At 38.5% G+C, this 24759-nt stretch overlaps 1 protein-coding gene across 1 annotated transcript in view; it reads right to left on the bottom strand.

Moving 5' to 3' along the window:
* Positions 1-24759, bottom strand: part of mbc (myoblast city) — a 413292-nt gene that overhangs the window by 193355 nt on the left and 195178 nt on the right. Inside the window, exon 17 of the mRNA XM_068228569.1 lies at positions 9292-9402. Within this exon, the coding sequence (XP_068084670.1) occupies positions 9292-9402 (111 nt within the window). The remainder of the gene's footprint in view (positions 1-9291; positions 9403-24759) is intronic.

Here is a 24759-nt window from a genome sequence, read left to right as displayed (position 1 = left end):
TCTGTGTGCCGCCATGAGTCGTGCCTTGTGTATGATGGAGGAAGGACGTGTATTTACTCCGCTCCGGCATTTGGTTTCCAAATGCGATATGAAGCCTAGATAGGTGGAATTTGTGTGAGGGCTTGCCCTCAGAAATCTTAACCCTTTTTTTAAAAAACCGAACGTCCTCTGATCTATTTACTTTTCTTCTGGATGTGGTAAAGTACTAGTGTGTCTATGTAAGTAACGTGTTTCTGCAGCTTGAACCAACATGTAAGTCTCTTCACTATTCTATCCCATTTGGTTTCTGGATTTTATGGAAGATGGTGTACAAAACTTCGTGTCTCAATATTTCGGGTGTGTGAACTTCTAAAAGCGCCCATCCTCGCATTATTTCGATTTTAGTTAAGGTATTCATTAAATTGGGTTCCTTTATTGTATCTTGATAATATCACCTAACTGTTTCTGAAAAGTGTGGGTAGTGGAGTTTAAGAAGGTTACGTCCAAATAAGAATTATGATTCGTATTTCTTCTTGTTTGAAAAGGCAAATTGGTTTATACTTATCTAACGTTTTCGGTATGTGTAATTGGAAAGGGGACTACTCTGTTTATACATTATAGGGCACAAGAGGTTTTGCCTGAATTTCGGTGAAATGTTTTTCTGCCACATTCTGTTCCGGTTAATTAATTTTATCTTATAGTATTCATTTTTCATAATTTCTTTGGGGTTTCTTTTTCTCCTGTATATGTACCATTGTTGTAATTGTTTTGATATGGGTGGTTGTTATGGACGCATGGCGGATTTTCGTTACCATAGCAACCGGATGGGTTGATCTCTGCTACTATTCTTCTTCTTCTTCTTCTTCTTCTTCGTTTAGGCCTACGATGGACCACGTGGTTCTTAACTCTGGTGAGCTCTTTTCTTCCTCTTAGCCCAGTATTCTTTCATTCTAGCGCTATGGATGTCTTTTCTTTCTTGAGTCCATTTCACTACTACTCCTGGACGCAGTGATTTAGTTGTTAGTGACTGGAGAGAGTAAGATGTCTTGACTAACTTTCTGAATTTATCTCGGTTGTAAATGTCAATGTGATCAATGTTTAGGTATTGTAGGTCTTTCCGTACTAAATTCGTCCATTTGGCATTTGTTGCTTTCCCTCTAGATACAGTGTTGAAGATTCTTGAAGTGAGTCTCTGGCTGTCCATCCTGACTACATGACCATAGAAGATAAGTCTTCTCTTCCTCATAGCTGTTGTAATGCTCTCTATTTTACCGTACAGTTCCTTGTTGTGCCTGATTCTGTAGCCATCTCCTTCTTTAATGGGACCCATAATCCTTCTGAGGATCTTTCGCTCTTTCAGTTCTAGTTTTCTGAGTTGTCCTTTCCGGGTCATGTTTAGGCATTCTGAGGCGTACAGTACAGATGGTCTTACTACGGTGTTGTAGTGTCTAAGATTCAAGGAGAGGGATTTAGACTTGTATATGTTCTTACAAAGATGATAAGCTCTTTCTAATTTAGTGCATCTACTCCTCATTGCAAGATCCTCATTAACATTTGGGGTTATCCACTCTCCAAGATATTTGAATGAGTTGGCCTTGTGTATTATTTTGTCCCCCAAAGAAATGAAGTTGGGTGCTTCTCTGATGTTTGTCAGAAATTCTGTTTTATTGACAGCGATCTTTAGCCCTGCTTTAGCTGCTATGCGTTCTAGGGAGGATAGCTGGAACGTAGCTTCTTCCATACTTGAAGCTGAGAGTGTGAGGTCATCTGCGAAGGCTAAGCAAGTAACTGTTAAATTGTCTTTTTTGTAGCCGATTTTTAATCCAGAGTTGTCAGCTAGTGTTTTCGTCCATTCCCGAATGACCTTCTCCAGCAGACAGTTAAACAGGATAGGGGACAAACCATCTCCCTGTCTAACACCTGTTTTGATCTCGAAGCTTTTTGACAATACCCCTCTGAATTTGACTTTGGACATGGTGTTTGTCAGAGTAGCCTTCACAAGATTCAAAGTCTTCTTATCCAGTCCCATTTCAGTCAACGTCTCAAAGAGGGACTGTCTGTCTACCGAGTCGTAAGCCTTCTGGAAGTCAACGAAAATTGCTACATAGGGTGAGGTGCTGAGATTTTTGTAGGTAAAGATAGTTTTGAGGTTCAGAATCTGCTCTGTGCATGATCTTGACTTCCTAAATCCAGCTTGGTACTCTCCTATGCAGGAATCTAATTGTGCCTCCACTCTTTTAAGCAATGCTTTGGAGAAGATTTTGTACGTCACTAATAGGAGAGAGACCCCTCTATAGTTGTTAGGGTCTAACTTGTCTCCTTTCTTGTGCAGAGGGTGGATGATAGCTGAAGTCCAATCCCTTGGTAGTGTTTCTGTTGTCCAGATGTCAGTTATGATTCTATGGATACTGTCAAATGACTCTTCATCTGCATGTTTCCATAATTCTGCAATGATGCCATCTTCGCCTGCTGCTCTGTTAGATTTCAGTTCAGAGATGATCTGTTTGATTTCTTCTTTGGTAGGAGGAAGGGAGTCAGGGTTAATAACATTCTTAGGTTGAAATTGTAGTTTTTCCTGTGGTTCTTCTGCATTGAGGAGGCCATCAAAATATTTTGCAAGGGCTGTAGTACAATCTTCACTGTTCATTTTCAGTTCTCCGTCTGGTCCTCGAAGGTGGAGTGTAGGGGCTGAGGTTTTAGAGTTTTGTACAAGTTACTGGTGTTGTTCCTTTGAAAGTCTTTCTCTGCCTGATCTATGATGTCGTCGTTATATTGCCTCTTAGCATTTCTAATGGTCTTGGCCGTGTTCTTTCTGACTGTTAGGAAGGCTGTATGATTTTCCGTGTTTTTGTTGCAGTTCCATTTCACCCATGCCTGTCTTCTCTCCTCTATTGCCTTATCACATGTTGGTGTCCACCATGGGTGTTTGTTTACTCCTTCTGGTTGCAAGGATGGTTTCTGTTGCTGCATCTATCAGTGCCTTCTGTAGGTTAGGCCAGTCTGTTTTATTCTTATTATTGCTTAGTACCTTAGTAAAGTTGTTGTTCTCTTTCAGCTGGGCTGGATTAAATTTTGGGATTCTGGACCTGGTGTAATTGTTACCTCTGTACTTCGTGAGTGGAATGAAATTTGCTTTGACCAAAGATAGGTAGTGGTCTGAATCAATATTGGCACCTCTCAATACCTTGACGTTCATTATTTCCTTGCTATTCCTTCTACTGATGGCAACGTGATCTAACTGGTACTCTCCTAGCAAGGGATTGGGACATCTCCAGGTCTTGGCTTTTCGGGGGAGGTGTCTGAATGCTGTAGATTTAAGAACAAGGTTGTGATTTTTACACAGATTGATCAGACTCTCACCATTACAATTGGTTCTCTTGTGGGCCGGGTATTCTCCGACTATGTTCTTAAACCTCCGCTCCTTACCAATCTGGGCATTAAAGTCCCCCATTAAGATGATCACGTGATGTTCTGGAATTTTATCGATTGTCTCTTCCAGTTCTTCCCAAAAGTATTCAACACTTTCAATATTACTCTTATTAGTATCATTGGTAGGTGCATGGAAGTTAACAATCGTGTAGGCTTTGTTGAGACTTCTGAAGGCTATAGTGGACGTTCTCCCATTTGGTGATGAGAAGGAGATAATAGAGTTGATCATTTTGTTGTTGACTATGAAGCCTGTACCCAGGTGAGGCATATTCTTCATCACTCTCTGACCTGGCTGTCGCTTGTAGATCCTGAAGCATTGTGACTCAAAAGGTTCTTCGTCCGTAAATCTTGTCTCCTGTAAAGCCGTTATAAGGATGTTGTATTTTGTTAGGACGTCCAATGTATGTTTCAGTTTTCCCGTTTGTAGGAGGGAATTAATGTTCATTGTTCCCAGATAGTTGATGTGTTTCTTCCTCTTACATGAAGATGCAGGCTCCCCAGAATCCGATGGCTTGCTTGCCCCACTGTGAGTCGGGGTGGATTTGTTACCACCTGGGGTAGATTTCCAATTAGTCGTTTGCTCCACGTTTCCAGAGTTACGAAAAAGTTTAGAGGGGTTACCCGAAGGTAACGTGGAGTTTAACTATTATTATTATTATTATTATTTTTATGGGGTGGCTTTCGGTCTTTACGTTGTATTTTAATTATATGTGTTGGGTGGTCTCTACTTCTTGGTGGTGTTTTAACTTGTTTTCCTTGCCTTTTCGTTCTTAATTTCCCTTCGTTATTTTTCTGGGGTCTATTTTATTCTACCCTCCGGTTGGGTTGTATGTTTCACTACGTTTTCTGGCAGTAAGATACGAACTGAATTCTGGTGGAATCTCTGTGATGGATGTTGGTGTTGTTCAAGTATAATAATAATAATAATAATGAAAGAAAATTAAATTGCTTTGAAACTATAGAAGAGAATAACTTAAGCAAAGAAAAAGTTTCTGCTGAATTGTAAAACAGGTTACTAAGTGCTCAATTTCTTGGAGGTTTAAAAAAATATAGAAAATACATTATTTCCTTTTCCTTCGGCCGAACATTTTAAATTTATACATCACCTTTTTGCATTTTATGTAGATTATAGTTTCATTTTGAGGGGATTCATTCCTTAATTTTACACTAATTATGTCTACCTTTACTCATATTTATTGAATAAATAATATATGCCTTGTTCTCAATGAACTTGTTTTCTTTGGTAGTGTTAAAACAACTTATTGCCATACCAGGGGTTATTTTGGGTTCATGGTCTCTGGGTAACTGTTGGATTTAATCTATGTAACGGTAAGTGTTTAACATTAATGAATTATTTTTTGGTGCTCCCCTTTATTTTCTTGCCTATGTTTAACTTCTGCTGCTGATAGTCGGTAATGCGGCAGAAATCACATCTACAACATAAGAAACAGCCTTGCACACTGGCTTAAATCCAACTTTACTAGCCAGTCAAAGAAATTTAAATCTAAACAATTACAGGTAAATAAGTCTTATGGGTCACATTCTGAAAGTGTTTTCCATCATTCTAAAAAAATGGAAGAAAACATACACAAAGCAGAGTTTGGTTTAAGAAACAGTTTTGGAACTAGGGACACTCAGGTGTAAATTCAAGTTTTAGTTCAAAAATGTCTTTACTAACAACAAACTGTTTTTGGCTGCTTCATTGATGATGATGATTGTTTAAATGGTCCTAACATTTAGGTTATCGACCCCTACTGATTACGAAAAAGCTGCTGACAATCTTAAACATGATATACATCAGCTGAGTTATATTAGAAAACCAAACCAAATCCCATGGTGCAACAACCCTGAAGGTTGCGACCGCTGCTCAGCCCAAGGGCCTGCAGATTAAGGTGTTATGTGGTCAGCATGACAAATCTCTTGGCTGATATTCTTGTCTTCCTAGACCGGGGACGCCATCTCACCGTCAGACAGCTCCTCAGTTGTAATCACGTAGGCTGAGCGGACCTTGAACCAGCCCTCGGGTCCAGGTAAAAATCCCTGACCTGGCTGGGAATCGAACCTGGGGCCTCCAGGTAAGAGGTAGGCATGCTACCCCTACACTGCAGGGTCGGCGCGTTATATTACGCTTCACAGAAAAGATTTGTGATTACCATCAAGTGGCTGCATTGGAAGCAAAAAGCTCACATCAAAATTGGAGATCATGTTACTGAAGATATAACTATACGAAAGAAGTCAGGTTGTATCCTCTTTCTAAAACTTTTAAACTCTGAAGCCCCTTATCACCTTATCACCAGGGTTCTTGGTATTAAAACAGTTTCCCAGGGCTACAGCCTATTAAAATAACAGCCTCAATCAATTTTTTTTCAACATCTTTATTTGCAATCATGTCCCACTGCAAAATTTTGGCACGTTCAGACTGCATAATAATATAATATGTGCCCCCACATTAAAAAAGACTGTATTTTGTTTGGTGATACATTGAAGGGATGTTAAGAATTCTGAAATTTTGTAGGAAATGAACGGTTTCTTCAGTATCCACTACTGTGTATCCTAAGTAGCAAATTGAAATGTATTAGTAAGTCAACATCTCTCTACTCTGCACTGACCTTCTATTGTGTTTATTATTTGTAAGCATTCTCCTCCTCCTTCCTAGCTTTGTGTCACTGTTATACTTTCTTCTGCATAGGAGTTCCTTTTCTATTTCATATACAGTAGAGCCTTTTCGAAGGATTATTACCTTTGAATTGCCAGTACTGAATAAATAATACTGGATATTTCTAAAAAGAAAGAGGTGATATATTATCCTGTAATAGGCAAAGTACAATCAAGTTCATAAAAACCAGAACACCTTGAAAGACTAGAGATAGGAAGTTCATATTCACAGGACATGTGCATTAGTATTTTGTGAAGAAATGATTAGCACTGGAAACATGTCAGCCCTCAGATTCAAGGTCCACATCAATATCTCGGCGCACCACCAACTGGTAAAATGTACCTGCGGCTCTTGTTGTCATTATAAACTGAAGGTAATGGATAAGTGTGACTTGAGCAGATGTGCAGGATGCCTTGCAGATGTATGTGAGAACCGTACTGTCAAGTGAGTGAGTTTGAAAGAGGGCGTGTTATTGGCTTGAGAGAACATGATGCATCCATCGGGAAAATTGCTGCTGGTGTGGGAAGAAGTGTGTCGGCAGTGCACCTGGTGCATACAGAATGGTTCACAGAAGGCCGTAGAACACGAGATGGGTCTGGTCACACCAACCAGACCACCCCCTGAGAAGATCTGACATCTCACCCGAATGGCATTGCAGGAGAGATCTGCGTCCTCCTTGCCTCTGGCGCAACAATGGAACAGTGTAACATATCGTACACTATCAGGAGAGACAGTCCGTCGCCCTTTATTATGGTCTCGGTTACTGGCACGTTGTCCACTTCACCTACCTTTGACTAATGTGCATAAACATACTAGACTGTAATGGTGTATGGAGCGACATCAATGGGGACAGGAATGGCAGCAGATAGTGTTTTGGGACGAATCCAGGTTCTGTTTGTTTAAAAATGATGACTGCATTTTGGTTCACCGCAGACAGTGGAAAGAGGCATCACATTGACCACATTCGTACAAGACATACAGTGTGTACTCAAGGCCTTATGGTATGGGGAGCTACTGGGTGCAACCACAAATCACAACTAGTGTGTGTCCAGGACACTGTGACCAGTTTGACCTACGTGAATGACATCCTACGACCCTTAGCCATACCCTTTCTGTATGACACCCCAGGGCCATACTTCAGCAGGACAATGCGCGACCACATGTTGTTGCAAAAACATGTGCCTTCTTGCTGTCACAGGATGTCAGACTGTTGCCCTGGCCTGCCCGATCACCGGACTTGTCGGCAATTGAAAATGTGTGGGATATGGTGAAACGACGGGTGCAGCGCTGTGACCCAATGTCAACCACCAAAGATGAACTGTGGAACAAGGTGAATGCAGCATGGATGGCTATACTCCAGGACGTCATTCGGGCCTTATACGCGTCGATGCCATCACACATGGAACATGCACATGGAGGACCCTGTGCCCACTAGCCAACAGGACACATGCTGAACCTAGGTGACTGAAATGCTTAATAATTTCTGCAGAAGATGCTAATGAACATGACCTGTGAATATGAACTTTCTATCTCTAGTCTTTCAAGGTGTTCTGTTTTTTATGAACATGAGTTTACCTTAAATGCCATTTCCTAAAGCTTACACAAGACAGAAAAAACTGTTAACATGATGCCAAAACTCCCTTCCTGCATGACATTTATTGATCATACTCCATACTAGTAGTAAGGACTACTATTACATATATATTTTTGAGAAACAATTTCTTTATTGAAAAATGGCACCTGAGATGTTTTAAATCACCCGTTCTTAAGATTCATTGGTGGTTATGATACTTTTCACTGGCAACTTTAGGTATTTTTAAAGCTTAAGTGCTTTTCATAAATTAAAAATACACTTGAGCAATATTCAGTCAAAACACAGATATAATAATGACCTCAATAACATGTTAGAATATTGTATCCGACTCAAGAGATGGCATTTTATGTTCTCTAAGTTTCTTAGAGGCAATTATGATGTTATGTAATGTCTCTTATGATTGCTACCATAGCATGTTTAACGTGATGCTAAAGATATTGGGAGGATAACTTGTCATATACAATGGTACAAGTTTGATGATTAAAAGTGTGTGTCTGTGTATCCAACCCATGTCCCGTTTCTCTATGCAGTCAGTACAAAGTGAGGTGAATCTTTCTACAGAGTTTTTGACTGGATGCCCTTCCTGATTTCAACCTCATAGAGGAGTTAATGAGATGAAATGAATGACGTAATATATGATATAGTAGCAAGGGAGAGGGTGAAACCCGGTGCCGGCACATGGACTACTCCTGTCAAATAGCACCAAGGGGTCTGCTCAAGGCTTAACATCTGCATCCCACAGGCAAATCACCATCAACAGTGTCATTTGTTCTCACTTCTTATGAACACCACAGAGATGTTTGGAATTAAATCCAGGCTTTTGGCACACAATCTACCACCACCTTTCCAACCACACGGAGTCAGACCGTATAGACTTTGACGCCTTGATGTTCATGGCCACGAGGTTGGCTGACAAGTAAAAGCATGGGAATAAACTATTGTGTTGGTGCTTATGATACTTTACAAGGATATTCTCACAAACATGAAATCTACTGCAAACTCCATGCCTAATATAGAGCAATTTTGGTGCTTAAGATACTTTGCCTGTTAGGAGACGATATGTATTCCTGTAGTACAAATACTGTCTTAATGTAATGGTTTTAAAGTTCTGCATATATTATGTACCAATACCACAAACCTAAATCAGCTGAAATACACAATTAAGATTACAACTGTTTTAGGAAATATAAATTCCATGCTTGTCATAGTATTGCTACTGCTTGATTCCTGGAAATTTTGGTGAAGCAAATTGTAAATAAAACCTTACAGCAACTTTAAAAAGTGCTGATATAGAATTTTTTTAAAAAAATACAGGAGATACTTGTTGTAAATTGTTAAAATAATAGTTCTCCACCGGAAGACAGTTATTATCATACCCTGGAAGAACGCTGAACAAGTAAAAAGTGCTGAGGAGGGAAGGGAGGCAGTGAAACCCGGCACTGGTCAGTACCAAGGGGTCCACCAGTTTAACGTCCCATCCGACGGACGACACAGGTGCTGAAACAGTAGCCACCTCTCCTACTGCTCAGTTGGAAGTGGGGACAACTCCCGGGTAGAGTGCTGCTTGCCCCTGTGCTGGCAATGCAGCCACCACGCACTTCCACCAAATTAGTAACAATCAAACAACACATACCTCTTCGTTACAACCTCGGTGAAAGTGTATCTTCTGCTTGCTCGCTCCCAGCATCTTGGCAACCTTGGCAACAGATTTAGTCTTGTTGCGATAATGAACGCCCATTCCACCCTAGTAACAAGTCTAATTTATACATCGTATCCACAAATAAAACTGCAGACAGAGTGAGAGACTAAACCCATAATCATCCATTTGACATAATTATACACAATACACAAAGAAACAATGCATTCACAAAAATAATAGGTAGAACAATTTAATCTGCATAAGTGTGTGATGGATCTGTGCAAAGAAGGAGCAATGGATCCTACACAGAACAGTGATGACTAAAGGACAGGTTAATAAGGCTACGTGTGATGGATAATTTAACAATAACATTTACATTCTCTCATAGAATTTGTAACTACTAAAAACTACTATGTTTAATTACATTAATCCTAGTTTACAAACATGTTTTTATAAGAAAACACAATTCACTGTTTATGAACAATCTCAGATTTGGAGGATCATCCAAAGGCTAGGAATGCACTGGTGACTTTTCACCTGTGAGAAGCTATCTGAGTGCAAGACCATGAGTGTAGCTGTGGCTGCAAGCAGCCCTTACACAGACTTCTTGTTAGTGTAGAGTTGTGTGAACTATGAGTCACACCACCTGCTCGCACACTTACACACTGTTTCGATTGGATTGTTTCTCATGTGCGAACAGGTACAATGTTGCCCTCAAAAACATGGTTCAAAGAAGGAATCGTGGAGCTCATACAACTGTATGAGTATCATGAGGAGTTGTAGGATGTGAAACCTGTCAGTTACCTGTCAGTTTTTTCTACTGCTACAAGCATTCTTGCAAATCATTTTAAAACAACAGTGATGAAATAACTAGGAAACTCCATACAATGAATTAAAGAAGATAAAATTGAAGAAAAGTGGCAATGAAACAGAAATAATCTACCTGAGAATGTGGTCGTACTTTAATGCTATGAAGTTCATCATTTGAAGAATGGCCTGCCGATCAACAACAGAGAGTTTGATTATTTATGTATACTTCAGAATGTTTAGTTAGATTTAATGATTATTTTATTAATATCACTCCTTTGAATCATAACAAACCAAATATTGTTCCTACCCTAAATTACATAATTACTGCAATACAGTATTTCTTATGTACAGACTACCCAAATCCTTGCATGTAACAAAGGCCACTGTCTTGCTTATTTATGACAAATACAGTACTAATGTTTAGTCTAATGAAGTAATTAGTTGTAAAGCACAATATTAATATGACTGTTCTGGCTTGAAGAAGATATACATATACCTGAATTTTCATCTGTTTACAACAATCTTTAACTCATCAGGACATAGCATACGTATAGTAAAATAAACTAGTTAGAATTAACATTTTGGATTCTGAACTGTACTACTTTCGTTATGGATTTGCACATGTTGTGCTCGTGTATTCTCATGTGTCTCTCTCTTTTTTTTTTTGCTTTACGTTGCACCGACACAGATAGGTTTTATGGCGACGAAGGGAGAGGAAAGACCTAGGAATGGGAAGGAAGCGCCCGTGGCCTTAATTAAGATACAGCCCCAGCATTTGCCTGGTGTGAAAATGGGAAACAACGGAAAACTATCTTCAGGGCTGCCGACAGTGGGGTTCGAACCCACTATCTTCCGGATGCGAGCTCACAGCTGCGCACCCCTAACCGCATGGCCAGCTCGCCCGGTCTCATGTGTCTCAGTTGAATAGCCTATTGTGTGTGTTATTATTACATTTACATGCCAATGTCACACTTGAGTAATTTCTACCCATTACGCATTCTTGGGTTAGTTGATACAAGTTTCATCATTGACTGGAGAGACGTACTGATAAGTGTCTGTGAAATCCTGTAGTGACAAACACACAGGATGATGATGATGGAAGCGTTAGGAAACTGAGACCTTGATTATGAACATTCGAACGAAAATTGAATATATTAACTCATCAGAATAGATATACTGTACATGAAATTTATATCTCCTTAAAAGTACACCCATAATGCAAAGAAATAACTTCAACAATACCTGTTATCTATTATTAGAAGCCCAAATACGTGCATTAACAATGAATTATGTTTCAACTACAGAGAAAGTACTGTAGTGTAATTACCCCATCGTGCTGTTTTTAATTATGGTAGTGACAATGATAACTGTAGCACGCATTACCTTCCTTCTTGTATTCAAGCTCATGTTGCACCGAGCGAGTCTCAGAACAGTCTTTTTTTTGCTATGTGCCTTACGTCATACCGACACAGATAGGTCTTATGGCGACAATGGGACAGGAAAGGCCTAGGAATGGGAAGGAAGCGGCTGTGGCCTTAATTAAGGCACAGCCCCAGCATTTTCCTGGTGTGAAAATGGGAAACCACGGAAAACCATCTTCAGGGCTGCCGACAGTGGGGTTCGAACCCACTATCTCCCGGATGCGAGCTCACAGCTGCACGCTCCTAACCGTATGGCTAACTGGCCCAGTCAGAACAGTCTGATACAATGTAATGCATTAGCAAGAACTCGTGTGACTCTACCAAGGTAAGCTTTCTTTGAGTTGCACTCAGACAGAAGGTGGTGCAAGTTTGGTCCCCAGTGGATGTACCAACACAAATTACTCATGCAAGAAATATTTTGACTGAGTAATCAATGTATTCCCGCCTTAAGACAGTCTTGCTCATGTTGTTCAACCAGTTCCTTTCTCTGTTGGAGTTTAAGTATCCAAGTCAATGTTACTGTAAGATATTTTATAGATTTGAGAATAGAATAACAGGCTCAAAACGTTACATAAAAGGAAAAAAAGAGGAACAAAATGAATAGGCTAATACTGAAGTGTAAGACTATGTAAAACTATTTTCAGAAAGGCTGGGAGTGGAATTTTAACCCACTTCTCTTTTAAGTTGAGTGCATTTGGGAGGTGTAAGCTCAGTGGCTTAGCTGCTGGCTTCCGACCCAGAAGGCTGAGGTCTACATTCCAGTCACTCCTGGGTCGAGGTTTCCATCTCAAGAATCACGTGACGTCAGGAAGGGCATCTGGTCTTAAACCCCTGGACAAAACGAAAATGAGCCCGGGTGGCTTCAGCGATCCCAGAAAAAACTGGGATAAGCTGAAGAAAGTTTAGTTTAAGTTGAGTGCAATCAGTTCCTTCCTCTCAAATGTATGGCAACCCTTAGACCGTGGTAGTTTTCCTAGATATAATTTATTTATATTGGAATACATCTTCCTCTGTGGATCAGTGGTAAGAGTGTCCGCCTCTGTAGCGTAACGGTTAGTGTTATTAGCTGCCATCCTCAGGGGCCTGGGTTTGATTCCTGGTACTCCCAGAAACTTAAGAATGGCAGGAAGGCTGGTATGTGGTTCAAATTGTGCACACAGCTCACCTTCACTGGGAGTGTGCCTGAAAAAAGCTGCAACACCTCGCAATGAGGACATGAGTTTATTTAGTTAGTAGAGTGCCAGCCTCTGGATCCCCAAATCGTGGGTTTAAACTCGGCAGACTCGGCAGAAGTAAGGAAGTAAGCAGCCTATTGGCATCAAATCAAAATGCCTGCACACAGTAACTGAGGCTATATTATTATTATTATTATTATTATTATTATTATTATTATTATTATTATTATTATTATTATTATTATTATTATTATTGGATGAATGAGAATCAAGTCCCAGCAAGCTCATATTATTTAGGTAGAGGAATATTACAGTAAACACATTCTCATACTTTGTCTAAGAAACTTAGTCCAAAGCAAACATCACTGATGATAGGTACTCAATGGTTACAGCAACTGCCAATCATATAAAGAGAAAGACGAGAACAAATGGGTAGCATAAAAATAGCTCACTGTCTCCTATCCTGTGTATTAGACTAGCGACTCTTGATGAATGTGTAGTACATATCCATCACACCTTATGCACATTAACTACAGTAACATAATTACAAACATACAGATGATGTACTTAGTGTTAAAAGACAGAAGTAACAGCAAGGATCATTTTATATATACGAACCATCTAGTCAAGTCATTTTTAGAAGTTGCTGTTTTTTATTCTAGCTGTTCATCTAAAAACGTAACAGAGTTATAAATAATGAATGATAGGCATCCTAAGCAAACACTCCAATCCAACTTTATATTACAAGAACAATATCAGAGGTGAATTCTATCAGAAATATTCTAACCAATGTTGCTTTCTGCCATTCTCAATGCACTCTCTAAGTTTTCTCAAATATAAGAATCATGCTACAGCTTGTTTAGACATGCCTCATGTCAAAAGAACTAAGTTTGCTACAAAGCATGACACAGTACATGCAACAGTATATTTACAGCTATATGGCCTAACAATTACATAAAACTATCAGGCAGAATACTTTACATGAGGCAACATGCACAAACAGATGACCCCTGAGTATATACAAAGACATTTACTTCAACCTTCACACAAACCATCATTTTCAAATGTTATTTCTTGATTACTCCACAGTTACATCATTGCCATAACTTGCACCTAAAGCAATGATGAGCCACCACCGCAGACACAATACCATATAATACATGCAATCAAATTCAACAGGGATATTTTTTGATCCATTATTCTACATGGGTTACGATCTCTATGTGCCAAATGAGATAGGAACATCTTTTGGATTTCTCAGTTTTACTTAAGAATTCTATTTTTATCAAATAGGCACCACCACTTTACTCTGTAAAACTAAAATATAGAAGTAGGAAGGCTTCAAAGACCTTCATTAGTTGCAACCTCTCATTTGAGGCTCAATCAATCAATCAATCAATCAATCAATCAATCAATCAATCAATCAATCAATCAATCAATCAATCAATCAATCAATCAATCAATCAATCAATCAATCAACCAACCAACCAACCAACCAACCAACCAACCAACCAACCAACCAACCAACCAATCACTACTGATCTGCACTTAGGGCAGTCGCCCAGGTGGCAGATTCCCTATGTTGTTTTCTTAGCCTTTTCTTCAATGATTGCAAAGAAACTGGAAATTTATTGAACATTTCCCTTAGTAAGTTATTCCAATCCCTAATTCCCCTTCCTACAAATGAATATTTTCCCCAGGTTGTCCTCTTGAATTCCAACTTGATCTTCATATTGTGATCTTTCCTACTCCACTCAAACTTATTTGTCGACTGATGTCCTTCCATGCCATCGCTCCACTGATAGCTCGGAACATACCACTTACAAGTAACTATTCTTATTTTGGTTCCGTATTGAAGATGACGTACATCACAAATAATATTACAATATTTATAGATCCACCCCTTCAACTCCTTTTATACAAAGGTTGTTCTGTTTATGCAAGTTGAATAATTAAGAATAGGAATCAGAGATATACCTCCAGACTCTTTAACATACCAGGATCTGTTAGATACAAGCATGGAAAATGACTGATGATCATCAAAATTCAATGCAGTCTAGACTCCAAGCAATTACAGCAATATTTTTAACATGTAACAAATCTCTACCAGGTGATCAGCTGCCATAAGAACAGGAGGTAATATAAGTAATGCTATTGAAAATCGTTCTGTAAGTGGTGGGAATGAGTGTAACATAGTTATCAGGTGTATGCGTAAGTCTTTTCTGGTTTCACTAAGAGATGGCACCAGCAAACAGTACACAGCATATGAATTTGTTCATCTGACATTAACCTACCAACACACACAAGATGAGTCCGCCAAATACTAGGGTCTGTGTTGTATCTTTCAGTGATCATGTCGACGTTTGTGCCTGAAAAATAACATTTGCGGCACGCATTGCTTTTCTTATTTAATCAAAAGAAAAAGGTTGTGAAAAGTCATAGTTTGTTGGTAGAAACATATGGTGAAAACGCTCCAGCCATTAGAACATGTGAGACATAATTTCGACAGTTTAAATGTGGTGATTTCAATGTGAAAGACAGTGAGCGCTCTGGTAGATCACAAAAGTGCGAAGACGAGCAAATGATGTTACTGAACAGCAATTGGCACTAGCATTAAATGTGTCACAAGCAACAATCAGCAGACGTTTATGAACAATGGGGAAGATCAGTAAACTTGGTAAATAGGTCCCACATGATTTGAATGAACAGCAAATCGAAAATAATAAATAGAAAATCACAAAGTCACTTGTGAAATGCTGCTTCAATGCCATGAAAGAAAATCATTTCTATACCGAATTGTGATGGGTGACAAAAAAATAGATTTCTTTTGAAAACCTGTGGCTGTCACCTGGCGAACCTGGACCTCCAACACCAAGGCCAAATCGCTTTGGTAAGCAGACCATGCTTTGTGTCTGGTGGGACCAGAGCGGTATTGTGTATTATGAACTCTTGAAGCCCGGCAAAACCATTAATGCACAACACTATCGCCAACAAATGATTAATTTAAATCGCGCATTGATCGAAAGATGACCGGAATGGGCCAGAAGACATGCAAAGTGATTTTGTTACACAACAATGCTGTCTCACACAACAAAACCAGTGAAAGACACCTTGAAATCGCTTGGATGGGACATCCTTCTGGACCCTCTGTACTTCTCCCACCTGACGCCATCTGACTTATCACCTCTTCACATCAATGGGGCACGCGCTCGCAGAGCAGCATTTCAGCAATTTTGAGGAAGTTGGAAAATGGCTTGATGAATGGTTTGCTGCAAAAGACAAGCAGTTTTTCTGGCATGGTATTCATAAGTTACCTGAAAGATGGGCGAAGTGTGTAGAAGCCGATGGCCAATATTCTGAATAAACAAAAAATGAATTTCCCTTAAAAATTACGTGTTTTCTTTTCCACAAAAACTGGCAAAAACTTATTCATACACCTGATAAAGGCAGCTCCAGTTCAATCTCGGCCAATGCACGTGGGATTTCTGAAATGAAAAGTCACAACCCTGTGGTTCAATTTCTTGTAAAACTCGAAGTCTTGTGGCTATAATCACAACATCAACAGCCACATAAAATTACAAGCTTGCTTTGTTTTGCTTCCTGAAGTGGCTAAGCACACTAATCAGAAGGAACTTGTTCTCTGGACATATGACACAATATATTGTGTTTGTTTGGGATGTTCATGTCCTAAATCTCTGTAAAGAATTATCAAGAACTATTTATAAGCTAAGAAAATTAAGAACTTGCAAAACGCAACCTATTTTAATCACAGCATACTGTGCTTTTCTTCACTCATTATTAATGTATGACATTCAAGTTTGGGGAAATAGTTCATCTCCTCACCAAGCATTTATTTGGGAAAAGAGCCATAATAATTAAAGTTCTTACATGTAGAGATTCTTGTAAAACTGGCTTCATTGAATTAAATATACCCCTATTAACTCTCCCTTGTACGTAAATACAAATTTATGAAAGAAAACATGTGGGTGAGAAATAGGTGAAGAGAACTATACTATTACTGCAACTTCCAATGCAGGGAATTCCTAGATAGGTAATTATAACAGTAGAGGTAACTTCCTATGTTAGTTCAGGCGAAACTGGAAATAGCTAAAGATATATGCAACTTAAAATATGCAACAAGTTTCCACCTGATGTGAGGGAATTAAACCCAAAGAATTTTCTATTTGTGACAAAAAGATTGCTAAAAAGAAAAGCATTTTACTCATTAGATGAATTTCTAACTTGTGGTATAAACAGCATGATGTAACTGAGATCTTGTGTCTTTGTTTACTTTAATGGCATTTTTTTACTGTGCATTACTTGAATGATTGTTATTACATTTTTATGCTTCAACTGCTCATATGTATTACTATTACTAAATTTCGTCTAGCAATTCACAACAAAAATCTAAGGAAATTCTTTCTACTAACATGCTTGGTTTTTACTGATTATTTACTACATCCCCTTTGAAAGACAAAGAATAAAAGTCAAGGACTTAGGCGATGTAGAAGATTTCTAACAGAAGAAATTTTGTACAACACTTGCTTATCCTCAGCAAAGATTTTCTTAAACATGTGAAAAAAAAAAAAAGACTGTGAGATGAACTGCTCAACTTGTGATTTCAGGCAGAGAGGTAACTTACTGAAGCTAAAGGTACATAAAACTACAGCAAATCAACATATAAGCCATAACTTCAATAAACTCTGAAGAAATTTAACAACAGAGAATTATTATTCTGGTATTTAGTTCTATGCCATGGTGTCATAGATGCCTTAATAACACCACCACATCATTTAAATATCATATTATTCTTGGCAGTTTCTTAATAATTTGTGGTTGGCACTTTGGGTGAATTTTATCCAGTTTTACAGTCGGATGCATTCCTATTGCACGTTCTTGTGTTGGCTGGTAGTATGGTGTATTGTGGGTAGGTGAAGAGAAACATATTAAGGTGAACACAAACACCCAGTCCCCAAGCCAAAGGAATTAAATACAGCATATGCAGTTATTAAAATTCTTGACCTGGCCAGGAACTGAAACCAAAGTCCTCTGAATCAAAGGTCACCATTCAATTCAGCCAAGGAGATGGACACATCATTTAAGCACATATTAGCTCAATTTTGTTCAGTGCTAATATATTAATAACTTATTTAAGGGTTTTTCATATGAAAACAACTTGTTTTGGTTTCGGTCGACAGCTAAGGATTTCTTTTTTTCCTGAACACCTAAAGTAGTCTTACAGAAAATGAACAATGCCCATTCCTCAGATGTATGCAGGTAACTTCCAAACCAATTTTGCACCTAAATGATCTTTGCCTCACCTCTCACTCCTACAAATTATTCAATATTTTGCATCATGTTTCTGAAATCAGACTTCACATTGGCGGTACAGCCAAGGAGGAGGATCCCCCCCCCATAAATTACAAACTTTATATGGCTCAACACACATTTTTAATTCTCCAATTCTGAATGTGGGCTACAGAGCAATATGAGAATTTACAGCATCTTGAATACAGGACAGTGGGATACTACTATTTACATTGTCAAATAATGTATAGTACCTGTGATTTGTTTGGATTGATAAAATAATTATAGGCCAAGTAATTCTGTAATTTAGTGCATGATATGATGCTCCTGTTGGGTTGGTGGAGGTTCCTTGACAAAATGTGGACTGCACAACCCTTACCTATATCAGATGTGCTGCCAAAATTTGATGTCCACAGCGCCCAAACTATACATTTCCAGACATAGGTCCCCTCTTGAAAAATAATTAGTTTACCATCCCGTATAACATACTAAGCATTGCTAATGTTGATTCGAATCAGCCTGTATATGCCTGTCCATGTGAAAACTTACGAAACTATCTTCTGACAACTGTATGATAAAGAATATATTGTTCAAACATCATCTTCCACTGGTCTGTAGAAATGATATTGTGAGTGGTCCATGGCATAAGTCCTACTGAACTTGAAAATTAAACTTTATACAGCATAAAACTGCACACATGAACAATCTTCTTCTAAATACATACAAGAACATTTGTATCTGGGATATCTCACAATTCATCAGCACAGTAAATAATGTTGTTAATAATACAAACAGATTTCACACCATAAGACCTGTCTAGCATAGCAAACTGGTTGTCAGTAACTCAAATGTTATTACAACATATTAGTTCTATAATCTACCACTATAACTACAAATTGCTAAGCATGCAATACATTGCATATTTAGTTTAATTAGTCTCTCAGCAACTGCAGAATGAAGGAAAGGTGTCAAACCAATCACTTCTATCCTATAGGCTACCTTGTTATTACACTGCTCACATTGAGACATATAGCTTTATCTTAAATATTATTGTTTTAAAAATGCACTTATTAAGAGTTTGCTGGCATAACAGCATTTCCAGGTTCAAAGGCAGAATGTTTACTGAAGGATATCAATATTTATGAAACCGTATACACAGTATACATATATATACAAAAGCAAAGAAAGCACTAACAAGAAAGAGAGTCATATAAATGTCTACACTTACAGTAAAATTATCACACCTACATTGTACAACAATACGACTGCATCTGAAGCTTCTTCAACTTGACACAAGTTCATAAAAAGGCATCTACCATACTTGAGTTGTGAGATTAACTGACTATAGCAGGAGTGTGTTCCGACAAACATACAGCAATAAGAAGATGTACAATATTAGAAGGATCCACCTTTCAATACTTCGTTGTAAGTTGAACTAAAAAGAAGTCACAACTTGTTTATTGGGACCGGTTTCGACACATTACAAGTGTCATCATCAGCCAAATAGTAAAGTAGGGCAAGATATAAAGATCTTAAAACAACTAATACATTGAACACAGGCAAAAAAATAACATTGATTCATACCGTAGCAATTCAGTTAACTTCAGTTGTTTTAAGATCTTTATATCTTGCCCTACTTTACTATTTGGCTGATGATGACACTTGTAATGTGTCGAAACCGGTCCCAATAAACAAGTTGTGACTTCTTTTTAGTTCAACTTACAACGAAGTATTGAAAGGTGGATCCTTCTAATATTGTACATCTTCTTATTTCTCTATTCAATACGGAACGATCATGAAGTTTTTAACTTTAAATAAAACATACAGCATTCCAAATATATTACACATTGGATCTAAATATTGTACGATTATGACAAGAAACACATGTTGCATATGACTTGTTTTTATTTAGTAGACTGCTATGCAAAACTTAAGGATGCGATAGATAGATATAGCGACATAACATTTTAACTACTTGGTGGAAATGAATAAAAGTGCGGTAAGATGTTGCCAGAGGTCTCGCACACGTGCATAGAAACCTGGCGCGAGGTCAGCGCGACTATAGCGCCAAATGGGTCTGGCCCCACAAAGTGAGGCAGGTGAAGGAACACAGGGAAGATCCATCGGGAAACTGAAAGAAGGACGAAGTGTGACGAGTGTAGCCCAGGAGATTGGTATTGTTCACAGCATTGTTTCATGTGCATGGAGAGTATTCTGAAACCACAGGCACTGCTGCCCGAAAGAGAGAAGGGGGTCGACTATGGTCAACTAAAGCAGCAGATGACCGCTACATCGTGCAACAGGCAAGAAGAGACTCACGTCACGTCTTGGCCTTTAAAAGGAAAATGATCATAACTTATGATATGCTGAAGTTATGTAAATAAAATCTTGTGTATGTAGCTATTTAGGCCATAGCATGAAAAAAATTAGAAAAATTGTGTGCTGGTGTGAGTTGATTTATTCTTAACTTTGAGGAATAAAGAAAATCATGGGAAAGAATATTGCTCTTATTTTATTAAATGTGCTTCTGATGACATCTGTATGTTCAGATTAGTAAATGAAATGACTATGGGTGCAATTGCAACCACATTTAACAGGACTGCAAGGCACCCAGTCTCACACTCCACAGTGGCACGGCGACTGCATGGGGATGGTCTGTTTGCCCGATGACCATTACGTTGTGATCCGTTGACACTCGCACATCGGCAGCACAGTTTGCGATGGTGCCAAAAGCATCAGGTCTGGACTGGAGAGGAATGGGGTTGCGTGCTCTTCTCAGATGAGAGCAGACTCAGTCTGAGTAGTGATTCTAGATGGTACCTTCATCTGGCGAGAGGTGGGAACACATAATGCAGCAGGAACATTGTCAAACATGATTTTGGTGGTCCAAGTGTTATAGCCTGGGGAGGCATAATGTTGCAAGGGCGTACCGACCTCCAAATCTTTGAACGGGGTACACGCACCAGACAACGCTATTGTGAAAGTGTACTCCTTCCCCATGTGCGTCTTTTCAGGGATGCATTTGGCCCTGACTTCATTTTTATGGATGACAATGCACGACCACATCAAACAGTGCAGGTGGAGGAGCCCTTGGAACGAGAGGATATTTGGTGAATGGACTGGCCTGCCTGTTCCCCCAACTTAAATCCCATGGCACAAGTGTGGGACACGTTGGGCAGACATATTGCAGCATGTCCACATACATAAACGACCATCCACCAGTTGTGAACCGCGCTGCTGGAGGAATGGAACGCCCTATTGCAAGAACTCCTTATCAATTTTGTGACCAGCATGAAAACACACTGAAGAGCATGCATCGCTGTCCGTGGTGATCACATACCCTTTTAAGATTCATGTCCAATCATGAATCGCAGAGACTTAAGTGTAATTTATTATCTCTGTATAAAAGTGTCATTTCTGCTCGTCTCATCATATATTCCTTTCAGTTGCCTACCGTACCATACTGTAGCAGTGACACAACATGCAAAAGTTACTTTTGTTCTTAAGTTTTGCACAGCAGCAGTAGTAGTATAACTAAAACATGCTTCTCATTGAAACAAAATAGTAACTAATGATTTTGTTTAGAATAACTAGAAAATGTTTCACAACAATGAAATGTGCAAGCAATTATTTTCACATAAAGCAGTGAATATTTTCACACACACACACACACACACACACACACACACACACACACACACACACACACACACACACACACACACACACACACACACACACACACACACACACACACACACACACACACACACACACACACACACACACACACACACACACACACACACACACACACACACACACACACACACACACACACACACACACACACACACACACACACACACACACACACACACACACACACACACAAATATCTGAATTATATACACTTTTGTGCAGCTAACATTAGTCAAGAATGCTGATTTGATCTTAAAGAAATATCTTCTGTTCATCATAAGACTTATTTGGAATTTGGTAAGAGCTCAAATGAGGAGTTAAAGATTATATGGACAAGTGATTAACAATTTGATAATCAACCAATGTTAGGAATAATATATATAAGATGACAAATACATAAATTTGGGATACTTCAGTATAGTTGGTATGGATATTGCTACTACAAGCTTTTTAGATTATTATGCAGTGTGAAATATCTAATGTACAGGTCCTTACAGCGATTTCAGGGACTCGCTACAAAATAGTATAACAGCTTTTGTCTCTATACTTCCATTAAGAGTCTTAACATGAAGTATCTGTAGGAGAGTACTTTCAAAATGGAGTTTAATCAGTGAAAACCAAAAGTCTTCGTGTTTATCCATTAATTGTTTATAGATATTTGTAACTTTTGGTCACATGTCCAAAAACTCTTGGTCTTTAAAAGGAAAATAATCATAACTTATGATTTGCAGAAGTTATGTAAATAAAATCTTGTGTCTAGACATACATAGGATGTAGCTATTTAGGCCATGGCATGAAAAAAAATTAGAAAAATTGTGTGCTGGTGAGAGTTGATTTATTCTGAGGAATAAAGAAAATCATGGGAAAGAATATTGCTCTAATTTTTTTAAATGTGCTTCTGATGACATCTGTGTGTTTAGATTAGTAAATGAAATGAATGAACCAATGTGAATATTACTATTAACATGGTTTCGTCAAAGCATTTTGAAAAAGACACGAGGTCTTCTTATGCTCTTCGAAAAATGTTTCTAATGCACAGGAAAGCCAGCATGGAACTTAGTAGGCAGCGTTGCCACTGGTTGAAAAGTGTTGTTTTCCTTGGCGAATATTTTTACAGTAGAACCTCGATAATTCGAAATCGGTTAATTTAAAATCCCATCTAATTCGAAGAAGCTCTCGTTCCCGGAAACATGAGATACGGTTTTGCATATTATTTAAATTGTTTAAATCGAAATACGGATAATTCGTAGTTCGAAGTACAATGTCAGCCCTATTACCGAAATTCAGAATCTTAAATCGAAACTGCCTTTACATTTTAAAACAATAGTACATTACAGAGTAATTTAAATTCAAAATTTATCCGCATCATGATAGAACGCGTGTTCCGGAACGTGGAGGGGTAGCTTTCCACACTTACACTCACTTCGGTGAGTCTACAGTGTGCTTCATAATTGCTAGGTTGAATGAAATTGGAATTATTTTGTATTTAACCTTTTAAGGAACACAGTAATATCACGCAGAAGGCAGTGTGCGGAAAAACAGAATCCGCGAACACTAGCAATGCCGACAGTTGACGAAAATGCGTGGCTGATATAATCAGTTCATAGGCACCTAACAATATTGTCATTGCCGATGAGACTGCATTGCTTTCTTTTAATGCCGAACCCAAATGGTCTTATGGATTTAAAGGAAAAAGTGCCAGCCGGGGAATCGTACAAGGGTGGGGCTCATTGTACTGTGTTGCAATGCACAGAGAAGCGAGAAACTTTATCCCTTCGTCATACGAAAATTCGATAAGCCATAATGTTTTAAGAGCATCAGGCACTTTCCGTACAAGTAAGAGGCATCTAAAAATGCAAACAGTACAGTAATCCAAAAAATAATGCATTTGCACAGGGGAACCAGCATAATTTATCCTCGTCTTTTAATTGTGTAATATTTTTTTTCCTTTCGTTGCGTGAGGTTATGTTTGTCAGTGATTTATCCGAGTGCATTATCTGAACGTTGTAAATACACGTTGTTGGGTACATTTCGAAAATAGTTTTTTCCATGGCATTTGAAAGGTTTAAACTGTGAATCAAGGTGATTGCATGCATTAATGTGTCTTAGAATACTTTGTGATGCGGCAAGTGTTTACATTTCAGAAGTACGAGAGAAGTGCCATGGCGGGAAATCGTAGGAAAGTTTGATTAGCCACGATGTTTTAAGGGCATCAGGTACTTTCTGTGTAAGAACAAGGCATCTAAGATGCGTGAGGTTATGTTTGTCAGCGAGTTATCCAAGTGCATTATTTGAATACTTAAATGCACCTTCTTGGATACATTTTGGAAATCGTTTTTTTTCATGGCATTTGAAAGGTTTAAACTGTGAATCATCAAGGTTAACTGCATGCAGTAATGGGCCTTAGAATATTTTGTAATGCGGCAAGGGTTGGCACTTCTGAATTACGAATTGGTGGTTAATTCGAAATCACGTAATTCGAAGTCTGATTTTTGAGTCCCAACAACTTCGAATTAATGAGGTTTTACTGTATTTATTTCTGAAGATACAAATTAGTTCAACGTACAAAGACAGAGAAGCTCTTGAATGTGGAGAGGCAATTGTGGTAGGGGGCTGCATTATGTCTGAGGATTTATGTTCTTAATAAAACTTTTATTGACCACCTAATCAATACAATATTATTTTACTAGGACTAGTTTCAGCCAATGTAAATGGCCATCTTCAGCTGATCATCAGGATATCCCTCAGTCTAATACGGAAACACTGTATTTTTTTAAAAGAAGATTGATCCTAGTACTTCAATTACATGTACAGCAGACAGCATATTTTTAAGTGTTTTCAGTGGACTATATACTTGAAACTCATTATTCAAGCTCAACACTGTGATAATTTTAACACAGCAGTGTTAGTGTTCACGAGGAGTGTATATTATAACGTCCTCACTTTATGTGCATGTTCACAACTTACTCCTTTTACGAGCATCAACAGACAATGATAGATTAATGTCATTTTTAATTAAGTTAACAAGTGTTCATCAAGATTAAAAT

Source organism: Anabrus simplex, chromosome 7 (assembly GCF_040414725.1).
Source record: "Anabrus simplex isolate iqAnaSimp1 chromosome 7, ASM4041472v1, whole genome shotgun sequence".
Classification (NCBI taxonomy): Eukaryota; Metazoa; Arthropoda; class Insecta; order Orthoptera; family Tettigoniidae; genus Anabrus; species Anabrus simplex.
This window is presented reverse-complemented; position numbering and strand designations above follow the sequence as displayed.